At 32.3% G+C, this 26,582-nt stretch overlaps 1 protein-coding gene across 2 annotated transcripts; it reads right to left on the bottom strand.

Moving 5' to 3' along the window:
- Positions 1-1,122: 1,122 nt before the first annotated feature.
- Positions 1,123-20,004, bottom strand: LOC145976671 (dynein axonemal intermediate chain 3). Of its 2 annotated transcripts, none has more exons than XM_083107945.1 (13): positions 19,433-20,004; positions 18,360-18,544; positions 17,638-18,069; positions 16,310-16,630; positions 15,894-16,142; positions 15,179-15,337; positions 11,191-11,522; positions 7,287-7,621; positions 5,887-6,115; positions 3,670-3,970; positions 2,612-2,785; positions 2,018-2,371; positions 1,123-1,566 (listed from the first exon to the last, which is right to left on the bottom strand). In XM_083107945.1, exons 1-13 carry the CDS (start codon positions 19,614-19,616, stop codon positions 1,402-1,404), a joined length of 3,420 nt encoding a protein of 1,139 aa, XP_082964071.1. In that variant the 5' UTR covers positions 19,617-20,004; the 3' UTR covers positions 1,123-1,401. The 2 variants fall into 2 exon arrangements, with proteins under 2 accessions (XP_082964071.1, XP_082964072.1); XM_083107946.1 differs by lacking the exon at positions 19,433-20,004 and adding an exon at positions 18,922-19,026.
- Positions 20,005-26,582: the final 6,578 nt, after the last annotated feature.

Genomic DNA, 26,582 nt, shown 5'->3' with positions numbered 1-26,582 from the left:
CATTTCCTTTGCTGTCATGTATTTCTCCTGTTTATCGACATATTCAATTACTGTTCAATTACTATATATATATATATATATATATATATATATATATATATATGTATGTATGTATGTATATATCCGGAATTGCATCCATCGAGCAAGATACCAACATCGCTCTGGAGTTGCATATCACTGTGTTAAAAAGCAGCATTAGGTGTGAGGTCTGGATAGCTCATTGTCAGTGGTCTAAAGCAGTTGCCCGGAAAGCGAAAGACTCGGGTTCGATTCCCGATCCAGCCACGTGCACTTCATATATTTTTCTAGTCTGCGAATATTGTTTTCTAGCAATTATTCGTTGAGCTGAAAAATGTGTGAATACTCTCTCCACAGGAGATGCGTCGATGCCGTTGCCACGGATGGATTCTGTTGCTCGTTGATCAAATGGGCGTATAGACACGTCCGACCTCCTCCCACATACATCCCTATCTTTTCTGGACATTAATATGTCATGCAAATATTAATGTGAATTTGGGAAGTTTAATGTTGTAAAACTACTATGACAAGGAGACGAGATACTCTAGTCAATATTCTTATCGTGATATCCAAAGGAAAACGATAAATATATGTATAAATATTCATACATATATATATGTATATATATGAATATTTATATATTTATCGTTTTCTTTTGGATATCACAATAAGAATATTGACTAGAGTATCTCGTTTCCTTGTCATAGTAGTTTTACAACATTAAACTTTCCAAAATCACATTATATTTGCGGACATATATTTAAAAAATGCTCGTTATAGTTTTAAGCATAATTCTGATTAAAGGGATTACAAGGAACCTCTAAATAAATCTATTTTATACGTGGTGCCGCAAAAGTACACGTACATTCACATTTCATTTTCCAATGACATAGTTATATTAAGACCATGTATTATCGCAAATAGAATCAAAACCATAAATGCAATTTTAAAATCAAAAGTTAGGTCTACAAGTCTACAAAGCAGGTCTACAAGGAAATATAACTGTAGCCATTTGATTCGTGAAATAATGTTACTGTAATAAACTATAATGAGCGTAGTGTTATCTAAATTTTGTTTATCTACAAATTATCAATGCACATTAAAATTTTTAACGTCGATTATATTTAAAAATCAAGCTAATACAGAATTTTCTTACTATGTCTCATATGTTAAATCAATCTTTTGTGTTAAATCTAACGAAAAAATATTTATATTATAAAATTCTGTAATCGTAAGAGTTACAAATCTGCATCTGAGGAAGAACACAAATCTAAAATGTAAAATAGAAATGTACCTTTAATGCGTACGTCTTGTATCGTGTTGCAGGCAGCGTGATGCATCGTTCACAGCATCGTCCACTCTTTGCTGTCTTCTTCAGCTTGTTTAACTTCTTGAGTCCATCGATCTTCTCCTCGACTTTCCTCGCGCGAGTACTTTACGCCAGTCAAACGTACGTTCGAAAGGCATACTCTTTAATTTGGCCAGAGCTTCGGCTTGCACTTCCAGAAAATTGTATATAATTTCTTCCTCTGGGTCGACAAAAACGTCCTTTTCAACAGAAAGAACAATTAGTAGCTAAAGACATTGTCGTTAATTTACAATTAAATACACAATATTTCAATATTTCAATATAAAACATAAAATAATCTGTAAATAAAATATCTTGCAAAAAGTATAATATGTATAAAAATTATTAATTTTGCAAAATCAATCAGTCAGTTTAAATTGCTTCGCAATATTTGTTTTTATCGCTAAATAAATTTAATGTATAAGTGACAGACAGATTTATTTTAAAGAGAGAAATTGTATAATAATTTCAAGAATTTTATTTCTGCAATATGTATAATTACTTAAGTCGATATTAATCGATATTTTATCATAATTCATGCCTTGCATCAGTGTACATCAATTTGAGCGTACACTATTATTTACGTAGAAGAATTTTGCATTAATTATTTGCGAAGGATTTCCGCGAGATTAATTGATTTTCTTGACGTACTTTTTTTCGAAAAGCGGTTTCCTTCTTAATGAACTCGTCGATCGTTAAGCGTCTATCGGTCGTAGAGACTGGCAAAGGAGGCAACAAAGTTTCTCTGCGCTCCTGCTCCTCCTGCTCCGGAAAGAGGAATACGACAGCTTCCTCAAAGATCTTGTCCTGTAGATTCAGGATCTCACGTATCTTGCGCTTCTTTGTCCTCTCCTCCTGTCGCAATCTAAGAAGAGGTGCGCGTTGTCTCTCGAGGACGTCCTTCCTCAGCCCTTTTTTCTCCAGGATCAGTCGTTGCATGCGCTTTACTTCCATTGACATCCATCGTTCCTTGGCTTCTTCGAGGAATTGCCAGGGTTTCCGGCGCTGTGAATAGCACGAAATTAATTTGATAAAGGAAGAGAGATATAGATTAATTTCCATTTCTTTCCGCTCGAAATGTGTTCAACTAAATATATCACCGAGAATTTACAGAAGATACTCACGTGGTTATAAACGTTCGATTGAGATTCGGTTTTATAACGCAGATTGCCGGAATGTATTATACATGAATAAAATTCGAAACTGATCGAATTATTTATCAATATGTAGTATGTCAAATCGTACTGTGGTTCTCGTAGGAGTAGTTGCGCGAACTGCTGCTTCGATCGTATCAGTTTTAATCCGCTCCTCGGTCTCCAAACGTTTTTTCACCTCCGCCATTTTATCTTTTTTTTTCATCTCGATATCCTCACGATTTGTTTCGCGCCACGTTTTCTGCCAGGCTTTAAACTCGCTTATCTGATCGTACGCGGAAATAGAAAATCGTTTATGATTATGAAAAGAAACAAAGAAATTTTATTATCAGTTGAGACAGTTAAATTTAGGGCGAATCACTATAAACAATACAATAAAAATTTTTCTCTTTAAAATCACAAATTTCACTCAGATCGGATATATTTTCATAGAAATGTAAAGTTTTATGAATCGCATGGAGATTCAAACGTTATTTTGTTCTGTATATTACATGAAATGGAATCGGAAGATTTTACATACATATCACTGCTTGTATATTATAATTAATAAAGAATGAATTATATATAATTACAATATCTGCTCCAACAATAATAATTATATTTTTGATAATTGGTGTCAGTATATATATATATATATATATATATATATATATATATATATATATATATATATATATATATATATACTGACACCAATTATCAAAAATATAATTATTATTGTTGGAGCAGATATTGTAATTATATATAATTCATTCTTTATTAATTATAATATACAAGCAGTGATATGTATGTAAAATCTTCCGATTCCATTTCATGTAATATACAGAACAAAATAACGTTTGAATCTCCATGCGATTCATAAAACTTTACATTTCTATGAAAATATATCCGATCTGAGTGAAATTTGTGATCGTAAAGAGAAAAATTTTTATTGTATTGTTTATAATGATTCGCTCTAAATTTTAAATATATATATATTTATAATATATATATATTGACTCTTTATTGTCTTTATGCAATGTGTGTATGTGCAATTTCTTCTTCTCCATAAAGTTATATTCACTGAGAAATAAATTTCTTAGATATATTTTCGCTCAGACATCTAATCGATATCACTTGATGTGTATATGTCGGCATCTTTCTTTTTACCCTTTGAACCTGTCGATCGATGAATTTTTTCATCCATTCGACGTCACTCACGTCGTACGTCAGTAAGACACGCGGCGCCGTAAATATTCTTAGGGAGCCGTTGAAATCGCAAAATCCGATACATTGCGGTTCGAGCGGCAACTCGTGCGTATAGATGCCTGTAATTATCCGTCCGGACAAACTTTGCACAAAACTCGGCTCGTGGCTCTTGACCACCAAGTCCCAGATTTCTATGGTTCCATCCATTCTTCCCAAAATCAAAATGGTCGGCCGCAAAATTCCCCAAGAACACGCCGTGTATCTACATTTTATAAAAATGTACAATACGACAATAGAGGTGACAGTCGCGTTCTTGTCACTTTCTGTCATATACAGGGTGACCCATTTTAACTTAGGCAGCCAAATAACTCGAAAAATAAGCAAGATAGAGAAAAATGTTTTAGACAAAAGTTGTATGGTTTCGAGGGGGCCATAAGATGGTATCATTGGTTTGACCTTGAAGAGTCATTTGAAGGTCACGTGAAGGTCACTTCAATTTTTTTAAATGGAACATCCTATATATTTTTGTACATTCTTGTAGCTCATCTCGAGAGCTTTCCAAAACACTATAATTAAGTACATTTTCGTTAAGTACTTTTTGAGTTATGAGGCTTGAAATAATTTCTTAATTTTACATAAACCGTAAAATATCTTGTAAAATATTCATTTTTCGATTACCTTACCTTAATAGTTTTATGTACAAAATAATGAGAGGAATCAATTGGTGTAAAGAAAACACATAGTTGTTTCGAAGAAAAAATATGTAATTTGCAATTAACAATTCCATATTTTTTCTTAAAAACAACTATGTGTTTTCTTTACACCAATTGATTCCTCTCATTATTTTGTACATAAAAGTATTAAGGTAAGATAATCGAAAAATGAATATTTTACAAGATATTTTACGGTTTATGTAAAATTAAGAAATTATTTCAAGCATCATAACTCAAAAAGTACTTAACGGAAAGGTACTTAATTATAGTGTTTTGGAAAGCTCTCGAAATAAGCTACAAGAATGTACAAAAATATATAGGGTATTCTATTTAAAAAAATTGAAGTGACCTTCACGTGACCTTCAAATGACTCTTCAAGGTCAAACCAATGATACCATCTTATGGCCCCCTCGAAACCATACAACTTTTGTCTAAAACATTTTTCTCTATCTTGCTTATTTTTCGAGTTATTTGGCTGCCTAAGTTAAAATGGGTCACCCTGTATATATATATGTGTGTGTGTGTGTGTGTGTGTTTTATATATATATATATATTTTTTTTTATGTAATAAATATTTTATATATAATATTTTATTTTCATGTAATTTTTTATATATAATTTAATAAAATATTCTATTTTTTGTTATAATAATATATTATATATGAAAACTAATTTGTGAGCTAAACTTGATGTAAAAAGATTCTCATAAACGTTAGAATCGCAAGAATTACAGTTCGACAACACTCGATAATAACTCTTACGATCGCATGTACATATGTATGTAACTATATATCGAAAATAGTTTTCATTAACAGACCTAGTAATAATACATGAACGTATTATAAGTTATGGTCATATTGTCATGCAGATCATATCGAAAGTTCGATGCGTCGAAAACTATGCGCGGAACGTGAAGCGCGAGCAAGTTTGTGCTGGGCAATACGAAACGCTACACCGGCTATACTGTAATTACGCACTGTGCATTGTGGCAATTTATCGCGCATGAAGGGGAAAGGATTGCTCGTTATTTTTATCGCTAATAAAAGGCCTGTCATGCCGCGCTTATGTATATTCATGTTTCGCCAATTCTCGCGCTATCGACGCTTCTCTCTTGCAAGAATAATTTCTCGACTCGTAATTCTCACGATATCGCACGTCCGTGATTGTTTTAACTCTTTCTCTCTCTTGAATTTTACCTACTAATAACAATTAATTTTCCTCTTTGTATACACGATGAAAATCACTTGATAAAAGACATATGGGTTTTAAAGAGCCATATGTTAGGTCTTTGTATTAAATTAATATATTAATACAATAAATACATAAATAAAAATATTGGTTTCAGCACATCGGTTTTGCTCATCCTCAGTGTTACATTTTACATTCGAGATCACTTAACACCCAAGCGAACTTTACTTTGAAGCGAAAATGCCCGGATTGCTTTACTCCGTTTAATTACTCTCACCTGACATTGGACTTCTTCCAAATGAGCGGCTCGCCGAAATCGTCTCTCCATACGGCGAAAATCTTGCCGCCTATCGTGACCACCACTTGATGATAATAATTGGATCTAACCGAGTGCGTCACCGGCCCGTCGTGCGTCCTCTTTATCCAGAGCCATCGTGCCGTTTCCCGATTCACACTAACATCGGTGGCGAATTCGTAGCCAGTCCATGTTATACAACCGAAATCACCTGTTGCCATAGTTCACGCTTTAATCCATTGATATTATTAAATTAGATCAATCTTATTTAGGTGGATTTTGAATATAATTAATGTTTAATTAATAGGATTTAAATTGCATTACTCTACTAATTGTATTAATATTAGTGAAAACTTGGGGATATAATCGTGTCTCTATATGTGGATGCGACAGGAAATCTAATCGCTGTCAATGGAAAGGAAGGTGAATGATCTCCTATAATACAGGGTGTCCTAGACCACCCGTACACCCCTTTTCTTTCAAAAACTAAGCATTTTAGAGAAAAACGTTTTCGACAAAAATTGTATGGTTTTGAGGGGAACATAAGATGGTGTCATTGGTTTGACCTTGAATGGCATCGTTAAGAAGAGGTCAAGGACACCTTTAATTTCTTAAATGGAACCACCTATTTTTTGTTGCATATTCTTATAGCTTATGTCGAGAGCTTTCCAAAACACTATAATAAAGTATTTTTTCATCAAGTACTTTTCGAGTTATAAGGCTTGAAATAATTTCTTAATTTTACATAAATCATAAAATATCTAGTAAAATATTCATTTTTCGATTATCTTACCTTAATACTTTTATGTACAAAATAATGAGAGGAATCGATTTGTGTAAAGAAAACACAAAATTGTTTCGAAAAAAAAAATGTAATTTGCAATTAACAATTACATATTTTTTTTCGAAACAATTATGTGTTTTCTTTACACCAATCGATTCCTCTCATTATTTTGTACATAAAAGTATTAAGGTAAGATAATCGAAAAATGAATATTTTACTAGATATTTTATGGTTTATGTAAAATTAAGAAATTATTTCAAGCCTTATAACTCGAAAAGTACTTGATGAAAAAATACTTTATTATAGTATTTTGGAAAGCTCTCGACATAAGCTATAAGAATATGCAACAAAAAATAGGTGGTTCCATTTAAGAAATTAAAGGTGTCCTTGACCTCACCTTAACGATGCCATCCAAGGTCAAACCAATGACACCATCTTATGTTCCCCTCAAAACCATACAATTTTTGTCGAAAACGTTTTTCTCTAAAATGCTTAGTTTTTGAAAGAAAAGGGGTGTACTGGTGGTCTAGGACACCCTGTATATTATTACAGGATATATATTTCCTTGTCTAAAGAAATATTACACGAGATCATTCACCTTCGACGGTTCCGACGAGCATCTTTGGCTCCATGATGTAGTCCGGCTTCTCGATTATAGGTCTATAGTACTTTCTAATTGTGATGTCGTCCCTCGCTGAGAACGGTTCAATTTGGTCTTTACGAAACTTCGGATTGTATATGCTGAGCGTCGTTATCACGAGCTGCCGGCTCTCATCCGGATATTGAATCACGAGGATGTAATCGGGTTTCAAGATGCGATCGAGAATCTTAAAGGGCGACTCAGGCTGCGTCATCGATTTCTGGATATCTGGTTGGGTTTTTTTCTTTCGCTTGCTACGAACTTGTCGAATATCCTTTTCTGAAGGTCGCCATCTTTTATAAGACATTACGTGTTCATCAAGAATATTTTAACGTTATCTCATTATTACAATGAAATAACGTTAAAATACGAATAATTGTTAAAAGATATATAGATTATAGTATCTATTTTTTTATATATTAGGTGTATAACTAAGTTCCCGCCGCTCATAATTAAATGGCTCCAGCTGCAAATGTAGTGAAGTTAGGCATTTGTCAATAAAATTGAGTGTGCAAAGATTCATTTTTTGTAAAAGAGATATTTTTTGGATCGATTTAAAATGAAACGTGATAAGTTGTTTTTTCGACAAGTATACTTCTTCACTGCTTTGATTTAAATAAAACTGCAGCTGAAGCTCATCGATTGATTTCTGAAACAGTCACGGCTGACCGCTATCAACAACAATTATACTGATTGAATGATAAATTGATGTGGAAAAGGCCAGTAATTGACGTAAAGTGATTCTTTTGCATGACAACGCGCGACCTCATGTTGCAAGAATCGTAAAAGAAACACTATTGGAGCTCGAATGCGAAGTTCTCCCGCACCCGCCTATTCTCCAGACTTGGCCCCATCGGATTATCACCTTTTCCTATCAATGCAACACGTGCTCATCCATACACATTTCTCCAATTACGAAGAAATCTAAAAATGCATCGATCAATGGATTGCTTAAAAAAACAAGTCGTTCTATCGTCGCGGAATCCACTTTTGCAAAAAAGATGGGAAAAGTCATAGAAAACAAAGGATTATATTTTGATTAATATATTAATTTATTTTCTTATTGAAATAAATGCATTTTTCAAGTAAAAAAACGGCGGGAACTTAGTTATACATCTAATAATATGTGTCTTATTGTATATATGTGCGTGTGTATATGAGATTTGTCTTGTATATATCTATACGTTAAATATTTTGTATAAAAAATAAGTTTTAACAACCGAGGACTACAGTTTAAATTTATTATAAAATTTTTATTAATGTTTTATTAGAATAGAAAAATTTATTTTTGTCAACGCAGTTTTATGATGTATTCCTTTCCTTCAGCGTTGAGAATAGGGTGTAACCTCGTAAATATCATACCAATTTCGTATCAAGCGAGGAAACAGTTTACTAGTGTGCGAGCGTCTACATAGCCATTGTGGCACAACCGAAATGAAGAGCTACTCTCCCTCGCACCCCAGTGGGTGCACACAGAGAACGACGAGGGCAAGGAGATAGTTGACAGGTTCTGAGGACTACTTGGAACGGTAAAGGACGCGGGAAGGATTAGGAGCGAGAGTTGAATACCGATCAACGATTATAGAGGAATGGTCTATCCATTTTCGGACCATATAAACGCCAAGTTCGGAGGAATCACGAGGAGCAGCAGCAAGTCAAGTCGCAGACACCATTACGGTTCCGTAGATCGGGAGAGTTTCTTGGGAAGGATGGGCACGGGGATAGGATGAAAGCGGAAAGCGAATCGTCGTCTCGCGTCCGGAGAGAAGGACTCGAAAGGCAAGTCGAACGGTAGCGGTGTTCGCTCTTTAACGTTTAGCTTGCGACAAGTTTCGCCCTCGTGGAACATTCAAAGTCGCTAACTTCTAGTCTCGAGAGATACGACTGGGAACCTTCCCTTGGTCATCAATTGCTGGTCGCCCGATGCTAGTCACAACCGTATAGGTTATTCTTACATTTTTCAGAAAAACGACATGACATTTTTGCCTGGGCGATAATATCAGAAAGTTGCGCAAGTGAAAAATAAAGAAAATAATCTTCCTTTATCGAGCTGTAGGAAATATTTTTTGAAATATGCCATATTTTTGTTTTCGCGAGTCGAGCAGCTTTGTAATTAAAAGCAAAATTTATTCAATGAATCAACATTGATGACAACCTGAATGATATATTTTTAATTTTTAACTATCTCAATTCTTAATTGATAAAATTATTCTAAATATATTTATATCTTTACTACTTTTTGCAGGATTATAAATAATATCCTCTCTTGTAAATATAAATTCCAAAAATAAAAAAAACATTGAAATATATATTAAAAATATATTTTCATACATAGTATTATTTTTAACTATTACAGAAAATATATGTGAATATAATTAAATATATTTTCTGTAGTAGTTAATAATACTATGTTTCTGTATAAAATTTATTTTGTTTGATTAAAGTATCTATTTTTCTAAAAATTTTATAAATTCTGAAATAAAAGGAGTTATTCTCCATATTAGTAATGAAGAACAATGTAAAGCTATTTTCTTGATTTTCACATTATTATAAAAGATCATAGATTATATTTATGGAAAGTGTTTTATACGTAATATTCCCTTTATCATATATGCATAATATTAAAAAGATAAATGCTATTTAATGTTATTTAACATATACATACACACACACACATGCATATATATATATATATATATATATATATATATATATATATATATATATATATATATATATATATATATAGGGTAGGGCAAAAGTTTCGGAACAGCTAAATATCTCAGAAACTATTATTTTTTTGAAAAAATGGTTTAGACAGAAAAAAAATGGCTTAAAAAATCTATTAGCTGATGGTATTTATTTGACCTTGGGATGACCTTGAAAAGCGCGGTCAAGGTCACCATAAAAATCTTAAACGGCCCCTATTTTTTATTACATGTTCTTATAGCTTAGGTCGAGATCTTTCCAAAACACTATAATTAAGTTAGTTTTCATTAAGTATTTTTCGAGTTATGAGGCTTGAAATCATTTCTTAATTTTACATAAACCGTAAAATATCTAGTAAAATATTCATTTTTCGATTTTCTTACCTTAATACTTTTATGTACAAAATAATGAGAGGAATCAATTGGTGTAAAGAAAACACATAATTGTTTCGAAAAAAAATATGTAATTGTTAATTGCAAATTACATTTTTTTTTTCGAAACAATTTTGTGTTTTCTTTACACAAATCGATTCCTCTCATTATTTTGTACATAAAAGTATTAAGGTAAGAAAATCGAAAAATGAATATTTTACAAGATATTTTACGGTTTATGTAAAATTAAGAAATGATTTCAAGCCTCATAACTCGGAAAATACTTGATGAAAAAATATTTAATTATAGTGTTTTGGAAAGCTCTCGACCTCAGCTATAAGAATATGTAATAAAAAAAAGGGGTTGTCATTTAAGATTTTTATGGTGCTTGACCGCGCTTTTCAAGGTCATCCCAAGGTCAAATAAATACCATCAGCTAATAAATTTTTTTAAGCCATTTTTTTCTGCCTAAACCATTTTTTCAAAAAATTAATATTTTCTGAAATATTTAGCCGTTCCGGAACTTTTGCCCAACCCTGTATATTATATAAAATTTTTTTATAATTATTATTATAATTATTTTGCTCTACATCTTACTCTTAAAAAATTTTTTTTCTATATAAGTAATTTTAGATTTATCAAAAATTAAAAACAATGCATTATATTTTAAGATACCAAGTGATACGTATTAAATAATAAATTATTAATAATTATTAATAACAATTATTAATAAATAAATTATTACAAATTAAACTCTGATAGATTATAAGGATTGTATTTACTTAAGATCCCAGAAGGCGATTGTGCCATCCTCGCTGGCAGTTACGAATTGACAACTCAGATCATTGAAGGACGCGTCGTCTGGCAAAGACGAGATTTGACCGTTTTTATCAATCTTATGATACGAGGGCATCCAGATTATCTGAGTAATGCTTGCCTTCTGGCTATACTTGAGCGAGGACAATGCCACTGGATTGATCAGCGACGTTACTGTCGTCTCGTGCATCCACGTCATCAGACTCTTCATCGCGATGCTGTACTTTGCTTGAGCAACCGTCTGTGCTATCACCGATTCCACCCGCTCGATTTTACCAGGAATGTGCCAGATGGCGATCTACTATAACGATACGAATAGATTTTACTACTCCTTTTCATCTCGTTTCGTCACACTTTAGACTTTTGAATTTCACGATTGTAGTAACGAATATTTTATATGCAATTTCTTTTTCAAAACTTGCTAAATCGAGTTCGCGAAATATGTTAGATAATCCAAAAAATTTGCACAATTTCTTTTCGATATAAAAATTATTAATAAAATATAATAAATATTAATATAAAATTAAAAAAAGAATATATATATATATATATATATATATATATATATACATATACAATATACAATATGGATGTGCAAAATGTTGAATAAAAATTAATATTTTCTCTATAATAAAAGCAATTAGTATTTTTTAAGTAGCAAAAATAAACGTGTACTATGTGATAATTATGTAACTTTGCGCCGTTATTACAGTATTTTTTGCGTTGTGACAAACAATAATATCAAGTGACTTCGAACGATTCGATCTTTTCTTATAACCCAATTATTTTAATAAGTTTAATAGTCTCATTAATATCTTAAATTAAGATTCTTAATAAGACATTGCATTTTTCTTGGGAACTTTGTTACGTCGCGTAAATCTCGAAGTTAAACGAATTACCTGAGAATTTCGAAATCGCGCTGCTTATTTCGCATTGCAAATTATCATTGTGCGTTCTCTTCGTCTTTTTATTTATCCCAGGCAAATGTCACATATGTACAATATATACAGGGTGGACCATTTTAATCAATTCACGCGAATATCTCGAAAAGGAGAGGTTTTTGAAAAAAATATTTTAGACAAAAGTTGTATCGTTTAAAGGGGCATAAGATAGTGGCAATTATTTGACCTTGGACAGTCATTTGAAGATCACATGAAAGTCACCTTCAAATTCTTAAATGGAAATTTTTCATTATATATTCTTGTAGCTTACCTTGAGAGCTTTCCAAAACACTATAAAGTATTTTTTCATTGAGTACTTTTCGAGTTATGAGACTTGAAATAATTTCTTAATTTTACATAAACCATAAAATATCTAGTAAAATATTCATTTTTTGATTACCTTTTGAAATATGTAATTTGTAATTAACAATTACATATTTTTTCTTCGAAACAACTATGTATTTTCTTTACACCAATTGATTCCTCACATTATTTTGTGCATAAAAGTATTAAGGTAAGATAATCGAAAAATGAATATTTTATTCCCCATAAGAACACAGAAAAAGTATGCAGACTCTCTAAGTACATATAAGTTCTACGGTATTCACATACCGATATTCATCGTTCCACATGTTTTGTTCCACCGTTCCATCGTTTTAACATTTGCGACAACAATCTTTTTTTACTACACGCGTGTTTGCGCAAAGTTCTCCGAATATCGAATGATTCAAAATTCGACATTGATTCATCATATCATTAGATAATCTACATATTTTAATATTCCCGCGATAAAATATCACGATAGCGACATCGTGCCGCTAAAATCATTTCAGCGTCGCTCGAACGCGTGAAGTTGAACGCGTCACGTGATCAAACTTTGAAAGCGCTCACTTCACGCTAGATGTTGCCGCGCGCGTCGCGAAAACGTAAATGTTACGTTTACCGTGATTTACGCGTCTTTTCGTCGTTTAGCTCGGGTGAATATCGAGTACCAGTGGATATCGGTAGTGCCGAACTAGTGACGGCGATCGACATACATATTAATTATTTCGCGCGCGTCGCGATTAACGCGTCTCTCAATATTCATATCCAATATGTTCGCCGTTCCATCTTCCGTTACGCGCGTTTCCGCGGTATTTGGCAGATCGACGAGCGAGTGCCATCTACAGTGTTTTCCGTTATCTAGATAAAATTATCTAGATTTTCATCTAAATGCAATTATTGTTTATTTTATCTTTTATCTATATAATTCAAGTTTGTGGTATCTTTATCTATATCTCAGATATAAGAAAAGTGATATCTTTTATTAAAACACATAAGATAATCTAATCAGTGTGCACTGAGTACAATTTTTCCAAACCATAGCAATTTACCGGCCGGCTACTCTAATCGGTCAATTTCAACATTTCAATCGTAATCGAGCCCGCGACTTATAGTGTAATACGGATTTAAAAGCGTTCCACTTAATGATCGCGGCACTCGTAAACATAATGGCTGCGTTCAGCAGAAAAAGCTGCTTTGCAACTGTTGTAAAATTCGTGAGCCTGATTGGTGTATGCTCTTAATTTTGACTGGATCTAAGAGCATACACCAATCAGATTCACGAATTTTACAACAGTTGCAAAGCAGCTTTTCCTGCTGAACGCAGCCAATGTGTTTTTGTTTAACTTTTAGCGAACAAGAAGGATAAGATGATTTTGCGAGCGTTGCGATTGTTAAGTGGAACGTAGCCATAATCACATCGGTCGATTGACATTGACATTGTGGACACGGCCTATACTCGTTATTATTGTCAAATGAATACATGCTTATTTTCTGTAATTTTTTGTCTCGAGTGTATTATTTTTATATATCCTAAATAGTCTTAAATATTATCTTAAAAGTATCTAGATAAAATATTTAACTAATACATCTTTTATCTAGATACACTCAAACCGAATTATCTTTATTTTATCTGAGATACATGAGTATATGATTTATCTAATCTGTATCTAGATTATTTTAAATTATCTAAGCGCAACACTGGCCATCTAATATCCAAAGCATCGAGAGGCATCGTGACAAAAGGAGCAGCGAGGGACGACCACGATTCACGAGAACAGATGATCCGCATGCATATGATATTTGCGTTGCTCGCGTCCGTCATGATTGACGGGACGCGTGTGCGTCACTTCTCGAATTTTCACGTCGGCCCAAAACACGCCAAATCGCGAGTTTCGGGATATATATGCGCGATAGCGATATGTTTTTCCGATATTCATGACTGATATCGATTATGTTACCGTGCGTCGAAAGAATTTGTTTACGAATGTACGTATCTCGTGAGTAGTCAAGCGGATGCGAGAGATCATGATGATAAGTTAATCGAGACAGGGGATTGTCTACGATATTGGGGTAAGTGTTTATTCGCGCTACTTGCGCACATCAGATATTATTTCTTCAATTCTTTTTCCCATATTCTTTCTAATTCTATTATTATATTACTGAAAAATATTTGTAAAGATATTCATATTTTTCTTGATTAAATTATTTTGTCAAATATATACAGAAAAAATATTTTATTATTGTCATTGCATAGGTGTCTAAATATATCTACATCATAGTATATTTGATGTTAAAGCAAATAAACTTTGTTATCATAATTTAATTATTTCATATAAGAGCAAAACTAAATTTTGTCAAATAGATTTGCTCATAAAAATATGTATTTATTGCTAAACTGAGATAACGCTAACAAATTTTATTATTGCGGCAAAACAATTTAATTAGTATATGTATTTAAATAATTCTTAATAAAATTTCTCTAGTAAATGAAAGTAATATTATATAAATTTTTTTTGTTATACATATAATAAATAATAATTTGCTTAATTGTTGCGGCATAAAATACTATTTTGTATTATTCGTAAGAAAATCTTTTTTCTGTCTATTTTAAATAGCAAGAAAAAATATAAAAAATAAAATATTTTGAGAGAAAAAAGCTGTAAAAAATGTCGTAATTGATCAAATTTACCTGGCCGTTTTTACAACCACCTACGATGATGCTACCATCAAGAGGACAGACAGCAATAGACGTTACTTCTCGTGAACATTCAAGAATTAATTTAGGCGACAAACAGTCAGTGAAGGACCATATTAATATTCGATTATTGCCTTCGCAAGCTAAAAATACCTGAAAAAATATGCTATTTAGAGTAAACGATATTTATATATTACGTTACACGCGCGTTTATAATAATAAAAAATACATTCTATATTAACAATAAATTTTTCTTTAACATTAATCGATGTAGCACAATTTTAGAAGCAAATTATAAGCGAAAAAGTAAATTTGGGCTATAATCCGCGGTAATAGATAAATTTAATTACTTCATTTAATAGCAAAGCTAAATTTTGGTAAAAAGATTTGCTCATAAAAATACGTATTTATTGCTAAACTGAGATCACTCTAGCAAATTTTATTATTGCGACAAAACCATTTAATTGGTATATTTAAAAATTCTTAATAAAATTTCTCTAATAAATAAAAGTGATATTATATAAATTTTTTTGTTATATATATAATAAATAATAACATTTGCTTAACTGTTGCGGCATAAAATGTACTATTTCGTATTATTCGTGAGAAAATCTTTCTTCTTTGTGTATTTTAGAAAAAATATAGTAAAAATATATAAAATAAAATATTTTGAGAAAAAGAAGAAAAGCTTTGAAAAATATTATTAAACCTCGTCATAAATTTTTGGACCGATCAGATGCTCGCTCTTGGCATGTTGCGTGTAAGTAGCTATCGCGGTTCCGGTCCAAAACGGATGCCAGCAAAAATCATTGATAATTTTATCCGCGATGATTTTTCCGTCATAGTAGCTCTGATGTTCTTCGTAACCTATCGGTACTGGTGCCTGCGTGTCCTTCTCATTACGTACTAGATTTGCAAAATCGTTTGTATATATATCCCATGTGGAATTCATTAAAATCTAAAAAGGGCAAAGTAGATATATAATTGCTAAGCTGATTAAAAGTTTTTACTTAAAAAATGTTATATATTTTAATAATTAATCTAATTAAATTACATTTTACGCAATAAAATTTCGTGTTATTTAAAATCTTAAAAAAATGAGGAATATTATTTGTAATATATTACTTGGTTGCACATATCGTCGGTATAACGTTCCAGGAAATCTTTCAAGGACTCTATCTTGTCTTCGGTGTAGGTAGACAAATCGACTGTCTCGTATTCATACTGATATTGGTACCAGGAATTGACGTGTATCGATGGCGCCGTTTGCGCCTCGTTGTGCTGTACGATTGGCATCACTTGCGTAGCCCTGCTTACCAATTTACGCCATACATTTTCGAATATTTGCCGGTACGGCAGCAACTCGATGTATCCATCTCTCTGATCGTCCGCCTTCCTGTCCGTCAGATTTATCGACACGTTCAGCAAATCGGCTGTAGACGTCATCTGACGATAATTAAATGCAAAAGAGATTCGATTGTTTATCGACGATGCGTGTCGTACGATTTACGCGGCACAAATATAATCAAATAAATAATGCTATCGCGGGATTTATGAACTACTTCTTGCACTCGATCGAAAACAGGATAAAGTGATTAATAAATAATTTATTACAATTTATGAATTTGCCGCCGTATGATATTATTGTCGATTCACTGGAGCAGTATTTATAGACGGGATTAGTAGAAATTTACGGTAATCGCTTCAATACCATGGGTTAGAGTTAACATACGCGAGCTATCAATATCCATGTTCTGCACACGCGCGAGTGACGCATTAGTTAGCACGCGCGCTGTGTTGCGTGTTGTCGAAAGGTAATAGAAATTTTCAAAAATTCCAAAATATGTTACACGGTGCGCGAATTTGAGCTCAGTTGAATAGATATGCAAATCGCGAGCAGAAAGTTCGGTGAAGGCAGAGTGAAAAGTCGACGATAACTACGTCAGCGTAAAGATATATTCGAGTTGCCAACTGTTGACATTTTTGTAGTGCTTCAATATATTCGATAACTTAACTCTTAAAAATTATTCTTCCTTTTTCTATCAATTTTTGTTTATAATTTGCAATGATAACATTACTTTATGATTTTATAAATAATTTAGTATACAGTTATGTTTTTTCCAATCCACTTGTTTTTGAAAACTTGTAAAAATTAATTCAAATGTGTATGCGTTAATTATCACAATTTTAAAAATAATTTTTTCGAGTTTTTAAAATACTAAATTAGACTATTACTACATTATTTAATCCTTTAATTATTTGTTAATAATATTTATTGTATAGCTTTTTGTAGTTAAAAAATGTTTTAAATTAATTTAATTTGATTTCAAATTGGAAATAGCAGATTGATCAAATGATTCTTTAATATTACTTAATCAATTTATATTTGATATCTAAGAATTAAAATTTTGTGACTCGTTAAACAGCCATGATTTTTTTAATCTTATGCAAACCTCAATCTCGAATAGCGGTCTCGTATTTTTGACGATACATTCGTCAATCTCGGCACCGCTTCCTAAATCGTCCCATTCGCCAAAAGGTTTGTAGATTGCATATCTTACACGATTCTCGTGATCGTCTTTTTGAGTTTGTATAGCCCTCATTATTGCATCTTTACTTTCCTCGGTGAGAACAATGTAAAATTGACCCTCTTCGGAAAGGGAGGGTGCGTAGCCGATGAGAATCTGTTCGTCAGGATATTCTTGAATCTCGTCCTTTACCGGTAGGAAGTCGCTGCTCTCAGAATGCAGATCTATATTATCCTCCATGATATCCTTCCTAACGTATACCCATGGATATTCCGTGGTGACGTTCTCGCCGATGACACAGCCGATGATCTTCTGCGTCAGCGGCGACAAATCGATTCTCGCTATTCCCGACATTCCCTGAGATGGAATCAAACAAATGTAATTTAATAAAGATACATTTTTCTCTTTTTCTTTATATATACAAGAAGACGATTTTCATGCAAATTAGAGAAAGAGAGAACTCACAACGTTAAATAATGAATGTTTTATTATGTTGAATTAGAGATATATCTGGGATAAGTGACGATACATTTCTTATTCATGTATAATTCTCTCTAAAATTCTACGTTTAATGTAGCTATTCAATTAAAGACGAGATGTGAAATTTTGAAAATAGAATAAACTGCTGTTACGATGAAAATATTCACCATCGACACGGAATATCGAATTTTCTTCTTCGGTTCTGCGGCTATCTGCGCCGTGTCAAATTTCCAAATGTCATTCACTGACGGCCCAGAGGAAGCGAGATCGTAGATAGTCGTCCGTCTTCTCATCGGATCATCCATTTCTATACGAACTTTCTTCTTCGCCTCCTTCTCCCAATCTTGAATAGCTGCGAGAATAATTAAATAGACAAAATAATCCAATTTTTAGAAAATAAGGAGATACACAGTCTTGACTCTTTAAAATAACATACATATATATAGTAGTGTAGTAAATTAACAATGCTGTTATAGCAAAATATTAGCAGCTTTTGATTGTTAATGTTTAAAATAATAGATAGATTAAAATAATAAAGATAGTCATTATATTTTAATAAATTATTTAGATACAAGAATCGATATATTTATCAGATTTGCATGATTCATACATTTAAATAAATCATAATCTCTTTTATTATTCGTACTCGCTGCTTTAAATCGCGTCATTCATATTTGAACGTATTTATGGTCGACTAAGTTTATGTTTCATTGTTAACACAGTGCGTACTTCCACCTGACATATGTATCCGATACGCATCATCGATCTTCGTTCGGTACATAATTTTAACCCATTCGTTACAAAGTTTCAATATTGAGTATATTCGACATTATCGACATACTTCTTGGCAATGCAGCGTGTTGTATACTTTCAACAGCACAAATATTTCCATTAAAAAATCTGTATTTTTAAATAAATACAGCAAAATATGTTAATATTACATACACAAATTTAAAAAGCAGCAGCTATGTAAACTAAACAGAAAAATAACAAGCATTACAACTGCAATGTTTTTTATCTTCTATGTATATTTAATTTATTTAATTATTTAATTTATCGTAAATATAAAAAAATCGAAAACAATTGAATTGACATATAAAAATAAAATATAATTAAAGAAATATTATAATTAAAAAAAATATCATTAATAATGAAATACCACTAGTAGCACAGATATATATGTTATAAAATATATATTGATCAAAATTGTTGTCAGATTATGTAAAAAATTATAACCTACACAATTTGTCTTCTACTTCTTCCCATTCTTTTTCCTCGCAAGGTTCTTCCTCTTCCGAGCCGAAAGATTGTGTCACTTCGAAAAAATCATCATCATATCTGTGTTCTCGCTTCGTATCATCCTCTTGGAGCTTTTCGTCTGCCAATATTTTTTCCGCATTTTCTGTGTGTATTTCTTCGTTCATGATGTAAATCGTCTATTATTTTATGTTTCCAAGCTACTTGAGTGAAGTAATGATAGTTATATGTATGTATGCAAAACATACGAGAATTTTTTCTATTTAGAAAAAATCTTTACGATAGGAATTGATTCACTTCGTATCGGTGTAACCATTTTTTAATCCGGACTATATAACATCGGTAACGCGACTGACGATATATGTCGAGGCTTAACAAAATTTTGAGTCGGGTACATTTGCAGTTTGATTGAACATTGAAATCTCGGGTTTCATCGTCAGGCCGCCGTCCATCGCGAAGTGGATAGATGTTTCGGAATATCAATTTTTCCCTCGAAATACGTGTACACGCGGGCGACGAGGACGATTTAATTGTTTTTATATCAGGCGAATGAAACTGGTCGCTCGTGCACTTAACCCATTTCGCAAACTCGATATACCACAGGCATTGTCAGCGCTGACGAAACGTTTTGTAATCCAATGAGTGATTTAATTGCGTAACGACCAATTCGTCGTTTAAACGCGATGTATCGCCAATTGATAATATGTATTCAATTGAACAATTTACCTATTATAAATATTACTAAAAGTATTTATTAACGCAATAAGTAATATATTGCATGTTGAATGAAAAAATGTAATTTATATATAATTATGCTATTATTCTTTACGATAAATTCGTTATAAATCCATCAAATTCGCGACGCGAAATATCTTTAATAAATTCAATAATTTTAAAGAAATGCAATTTTTCTTTTTGCAATTATTTGAATATAAAATTGCAATTATGCCGTTAAACGAACTCGCTAATATTCTGAAATTGTAATTAAAAGATTTTGCCATCAAACGGCTATTCAAATATAATTACCGGCAATATAAAATACTTATTTGTCGAAGCAAAATTTTATTTCGTTAAATGTAATAAATTGTTACAGCAATGAATATTATACGCGATACCTTCTCTTTTCCGATTAATATAATCTTATATAATGGATTTTGGCTATATATTTTACGTAGACGGCATAATTAGCATTAATCTTGTAGCTTGTAAGATTTTTGTAGTAAAAATGTTTTGTCATTACGCCAATAATACGCTACAAAAGAAACATTATTCATACATTTGGTAAAATATATGCAAAGACAGACACAGATCTGGGTGTGTATCGTGGAAATATTAAAAATGTTAAATTTTCTGTTTAGCAAAATTTATAACTTCTCCTTCGTGATACGGCAGGGAAATAAACTTACATGTACTTTGCATACATCTTAAAAATTCCTTGCCATTATAATGTTACATAGAAAGGTCGCTCTACGCTAAATACGGAGCAAATATTTATTCAAGATTATGGCAACGCAGATTACGATACGACTTTATCCTGCATGCAATATATGTATATATATATATATATATATATATATATATATATGTATATGTATATGTACACATATATGTGCAATTCTATTTAAAGAAAGGAGCTCTACGATTATTTAATTTCGTCCCACGATGACATTTATCTCAGCTTACAATTAGTGAATATTTATTGAATAGACATCAGAAATAAAAATAAATAAAAATGTAAGAAGATAAATATAACGGAGAAATAAATGTAAATTATTAAAAATATTGGAAATCATGAAAAGGTCAGATGAGATTATAAGTGTAAATTACTGCAAATGTAAATTAATAGTGCACTCTGGTAATTAAAATATACTCGCGTTTAAAATATATGGCATATATATAGTTTTGTGCATTCTTTATATATTATTTTGCAATATGTTCAATTTTAAAGTATTTATTAGAAATACCATAAATATCGTTTTTTAGCATTTCGTTCCTTCTTTCGTAGAAGAAGCTTTTTGGAAAAATATATTTTATGTTTGCTTTATTATCTGTCTTTCTTTCTTTCCTATAAGTCATAAAGTGTCTGTTTTTTTTTAAGACCCGTCAGTTAACGTAAATTGAATTTCGCGCAAAGCGAAATATTGCATGTGCTTACGGGTTACTATTTCACGATATTTTACATTTAAGAGATTCTTTATATATATATATATATATATATATATATACATATACAGGGTGTCCCATTTTAACTTGGACAGTAAAATATCTCAAAAACTAAGCCCAGCAAACAAAAATGTTTCAGACAAAAGTTGCATGGTTTCGAGGGGGCCATAAGATAGTACCATTGGTTTGACCTTGAAGAGTTATTTGAAGGTCACCTTCAATTTCTTAAATGGAACCTACTATTTGTCATTGCATATTCTTGTAGCTTATCTCGAGAGCTTTCCAAAACACTATAATTAAATACCTTTTCGTTAAGTACTTTTTGAGTTATGAGGCTTGAAATAATTTCTTAATTTTACATAAACCGTAAAATATCTTGTAAAATATTCATTTTTCGATTATCTTACCTCAATACTTTTACGTACAAAATAATGAGAGGAATCAATTGGTGTAAAGAAAACACATAGTTGTTTTGAAGAAAAAATATGTAATTTGCAATTAACAATTCCATATTTTTTCTTAAAAACAACTATGTGTTTTCTTTACACCAATTGATTCCTCTCATTATTTTGTACATAAAAGTATTAAGGTAAGATAATCGAAAAATGAATATTTTACAAGATATTTTACGGTTTATGTAAAATTAAGAAATTATTTCAAGCCTCATAACTCAAAAAGTACTTAACGAAAAGATACTTAATTATAGTGTTTTGGAAAGCTCTCGAGATAAGCTACAAGAATGTGGAAAAATATATAGGGTGTTCCATTTAAAAAAATTGAAGTGACCTTCACGTGACCTTCAAATGACTCTTCAAGGTCAAACCAATGGTACCATCTTATGGCCCCCTCGAAACCATACAACTTTTGTCTGAAACATTTTTGTTTGCTGGGCTTAGTTTTTGAGATATTTTACTGTCCAAGTTAAAATGGGACACCCTGTATATACATATACGATTCTTACTCGCTCGTTGTAAAACGCGCGTATTACATCATAAAATGGATAAGCTGCGTGAAAACTTTGATTACTTGCTCTATCATTCCGTCATTCCCAGACGTCAAGGTGAGATATATTAAGTCTGAGGTATATATTCGAAAAATTTTTGATTGCATTATTATACTAGATTCTAGAGTAAATGTTCTATATGCGTTTCGACGATCGTTGTTTTCAGCGTTTGAATAGTCGGCCCTGTAATCGGTGATTCGCACGCCCGTTGGAAAAATAGATTCCGGCGTTTAGACAATTTGGCTTCGTGGCCGGCCGATTAATCAATTGCAAATATATACCGCGTAGATTGGAAATACACGTTGCCTATTTCCTGTTTAATCGAATCAAATTGAGATGGTATTTTCCCTGTGTCCGGTCTCCCCATTTATCGGGCCGAAATGTCGAGTGGTGCTTTTCTCCCCATCCAACGCAGAACGTAAACGACCCAAAATACGCTCACTGACGATTAATCGATCAAAAGGAAAACCACGAAAAGTCCTGGCCGAGAAGAACATAAAAAAATATTGGACAGAATGGCCTTTTATTTTTTTCCTGATGTATATTACAGATTCGAATATAATTTGCAAAAATCTGGTTTCGCAATCATCTTTTTCCATGAGAGCACACAATATATGATCTTATTATTTTTAAATCGTGTCATAGGTATTTCTTGTTCTGTGTGTGCAAATCTCTCGTATTTTTATTTTTATCACATATCTCTCTCTGCCGTTAAATTTTTATTCCTAGGAAAGAGAGTTGAAGATAATTTATTCACGTTGAAATGATGTAAGTAGCCGGATGCAGGACTTTAAGTGGGTATTTTTTTTGCGGAGATGCAAAATTTCATTGCAAACAGATGTTAAATATATCCGGAGTCTTTGCGCGGCGCGTTTACTGTCGTGTTTTATTTTGAAAATTTAGAATAGAGCGCTTTTTTAAGTCCCGCCGGACGGAACTTTTATGCTGCTTTTGTAGTAGTCGACACGGCAACGACGGACATTTTATCGTTTTAGCTTTTATTTCGCGTACTCGCTCACTCGCTCGTTCGTTCGCGCGAGCTCGAAGCTCCCTGTGGATATAGAGAATCGCACGGGACAAACGTGCACGGCCCATACAAGCGACGCATTGAAAATATTGGGTTGTTTTTAACGCCACCGTTCATCCCGGCGACATGAATTTTTACGACGATTTGACAGCTGCGAGATTTTCATATGAAAGGATCTCCTGTCGAGCCCACGTCGAGAAAATTATTTGAGAAATAAAATTTATACTTCCGGTCTGAATTTTCGGAATAGACATTGGCAGGTCGTAGACGATATTAGCACGATGTTGACTGGCGTATAAAGGACATTTAACAAGTTAATTTGTCAGCTTTGTGGTATAAAAGTCGTATATATTCCGAAAAAAAGTTATAAATAAATTCATATTAAATGTGAATTTTTTTAAAAGATACAAACGAATATAAATTTCAATTATAATTATATTATATCCAACACATTATATATTAATATGAGATACAAGATGTGTATTTAAAAAATACAAATGAGAATATAAATTTCAATTACTTTGAATGAAAATTATTTCAATTATGTCAACATTATATTAATACAAGATATAAGATATCATAAAATAATTTTATATAATTATGCAACATAACTGTATATAATTATATTAAAATTTATTTGCACATCTTTTTTATAAAATTTACATCTTGTATAAATTTATTTACAATTTATATTTTTAGGAATATATTATTTTTAAATTTTACATATTTTTAAAAGATTTATTTTGATATATTATAATTATTTAATTTCTGATTATTCATCAAATATGTATCTATCTCTATACAGTATTGTCGTACAAGTTTTTGTTTCATTTACTTCATGTAACAAAGATTCTTCGAAATTGGATTCTCATTCTCTTGCAAAAAAACAGATAAATCGGCCAACAAATACTTTGTCCTTCGTGTTTCTAAAATTTTCATTCAAAGCGTTTCAAATGTCTGACGAGATGAGACACGAATCCGAAATACGTATAACAGCCAACATTCGCCGAATAGACGACTGATTTAATTTCACCCCGTCACTCGCTATCGCGTCGGCATTTAGCGATTGCGAGTTGCGCTCTATTTTCATTTCCATTATGAATAATGCCGAGATAGTGTAAACGGCCGCGGCCTACTGTGTCGCGATTTGCATGAAGCCATTTTAATCGTAAAACGACGACGACGATGATGGAACGAAAGCGATACATAGCTCGGAAAGAATTTGTGACATATATTATAAGTATAAAAAAATCGTCTTGTGCAATGTTTCTTATCGTTTTAATATCGTTTTAATCCTCAATGTAAAATTAACATAGAATAATATATAACGATTTTTACTGCTTTGCATTTTCATTTGAAAAATTTGCATAAAAATTTTGAAACTATTTAAATTCTATATTACAATGAATAATTACATTTAACATTGAATATAAAATACGAAAATGAATGAATTTTATATTGCAATATTCTTATTCGGTCCAATAAATTTAACATTGAAAGTATGGCGGTATTATTTATATTTTCATTTGCTGTATTGATGTATAAATGATCTGCGTTTTAAATTTAGAGAATTAGGCTGGTCATATCTCTCATTTTCAGAATTTTAATGTAATTGATAAAAATTTAAAAATAAAAGTTGTCAAAGAAATAGATGTAGGATACCAATTTTTTTATACACACATTATAATACACATTATAAAATTCTTAATAACTTTTTTAGAATCAATTTGATTAATGGTACTTTTCGATATAGATGCTAACTAGGATTTTCGAGAAAATGTTACATTAGCGAAATATTTTCAACACACGAGAACATGTTAAAAGATTTTTATTCGAAAATTCTAAAAAATTATTACACACTTTTTTTAGCCATACTTTTTTATTTTTGTTTTATCATTAATTGCCAAAATCATTTTTAAAACCATAAAAGTCACATTTAACGGTAAACTTAAATACGATATAATAAAAATTTGCTTTCAGAATATTTTTAACGTACGAAATGATGATAAACACTGATTATTTCGAGCTGCAATTCTCTGAAAAAAGCATAAATCGACAGTAAAGTGCTAATAAAGAATTTTGGAAAATACTGTCAACGGTCGAAGCGTACTTGGGAAAACGCGCTACACGAGAATCGCGTAGTCGGAATAAGACCAGCGTGCACATTTTACGCAGGGAAACGCGGACGATATAATCCGGAAAGTCGGATATACGGCAGTGATGCGATGCAAAAATGGCATGGTGGCATGGTGTAGCATGGCATGCAGTTTAAGGGGCTCTGCGGAGGTAGACGGAACGGTATCGCATCGTCGACTCGTAAAATCTCATGAGGTCGCTGTCTCGGTATCGAGAGATGTCTCGTGGGCAGGATAGACGCTGGTAACGGGGGGGGGGGGGGGGGTGGAGAGGGATGCGACGACGACGACGAAGAGGGTTGGAATGTCGCGAGACGTATATTCGATCTGGTTGAGGTAAGTCTGATCGGAAGAGCAGGAGGGAGACAGCGGTCCATCACAATTTCACATTTCACGAGCTGCTGTTGCAGCGAGCAAGCGTTCTGCCGTGCGTCTGTCGCTCGCTCGCGGCGCGATTTCCACGGCCGTGGAGATTTTAAGGGAAAACTCGTCGACACGCCGTATTCTGCGTTTCCCTGCGCAGAAAATTTCTTTTCGTAACCCCGCAGGAAAACCCGGCTTTTCCGAAATATAATCCTGCATTTCATTCGCTCGTCTCGTACCACATCTGTTAAAATACAATTTTTGCGCGCAAAAGTCGTGCAGGAGATAGACAAGGAAACGCAATACTCATTTTAATGGCGCTAATTTAGAGATATATATCGCATTCGTACAAGCTTACATGCAAGTAGAGAGATAGATTTACATTATTATATATGGATATAGAAATAAAATATCGCATCGTACATTTTTTCGCACCATTTTA

Source organism: Camponotus vicinus, unplaced genomic scaffold (genome assembly GCF_025532165.1).
Source record: "Camponotus vicinus isolate PSW18456_S1 unplaced genomic scaffold, iyCamVici1.0 SCAF_9, whole genome shotgun sequence".
NCBI classification, from domain to species: Eukaryota; Metazoa; Arthropoda; class Insecta; order Hymenoptera; family Formicidae; genus Camponotus; species Camponotus vicinus.
The sequence above is the reverse complement of the archived record's forward strand: the minus strand, read 5'-3'. Positions and strand labels throughout refer to the sequence as shown.

Coding starts and splice junctions, on each gene's coding strand:
- LOC145976671 (XM_083107945.1), bottom strand. CDS start 19,616: ATGAACGAAGAAATACACACAGAAAATGCGGAAAAAATATTGGCAGAC. Junction 15,338..15,893: donor GTCCAAAAATTTATGACGAG/GTTTAATAATAT, acceptor ATATTTTTTCAG/GTATTTTTAGCTTGCGAAGG. Junction 2,786..3,669: donor TCGATCGACAGGTTCAAAGG/GTAAAAAGAAAG, acceptor GCGTACGATCAG/ATAAGCGAGTTTAAAGCCTG.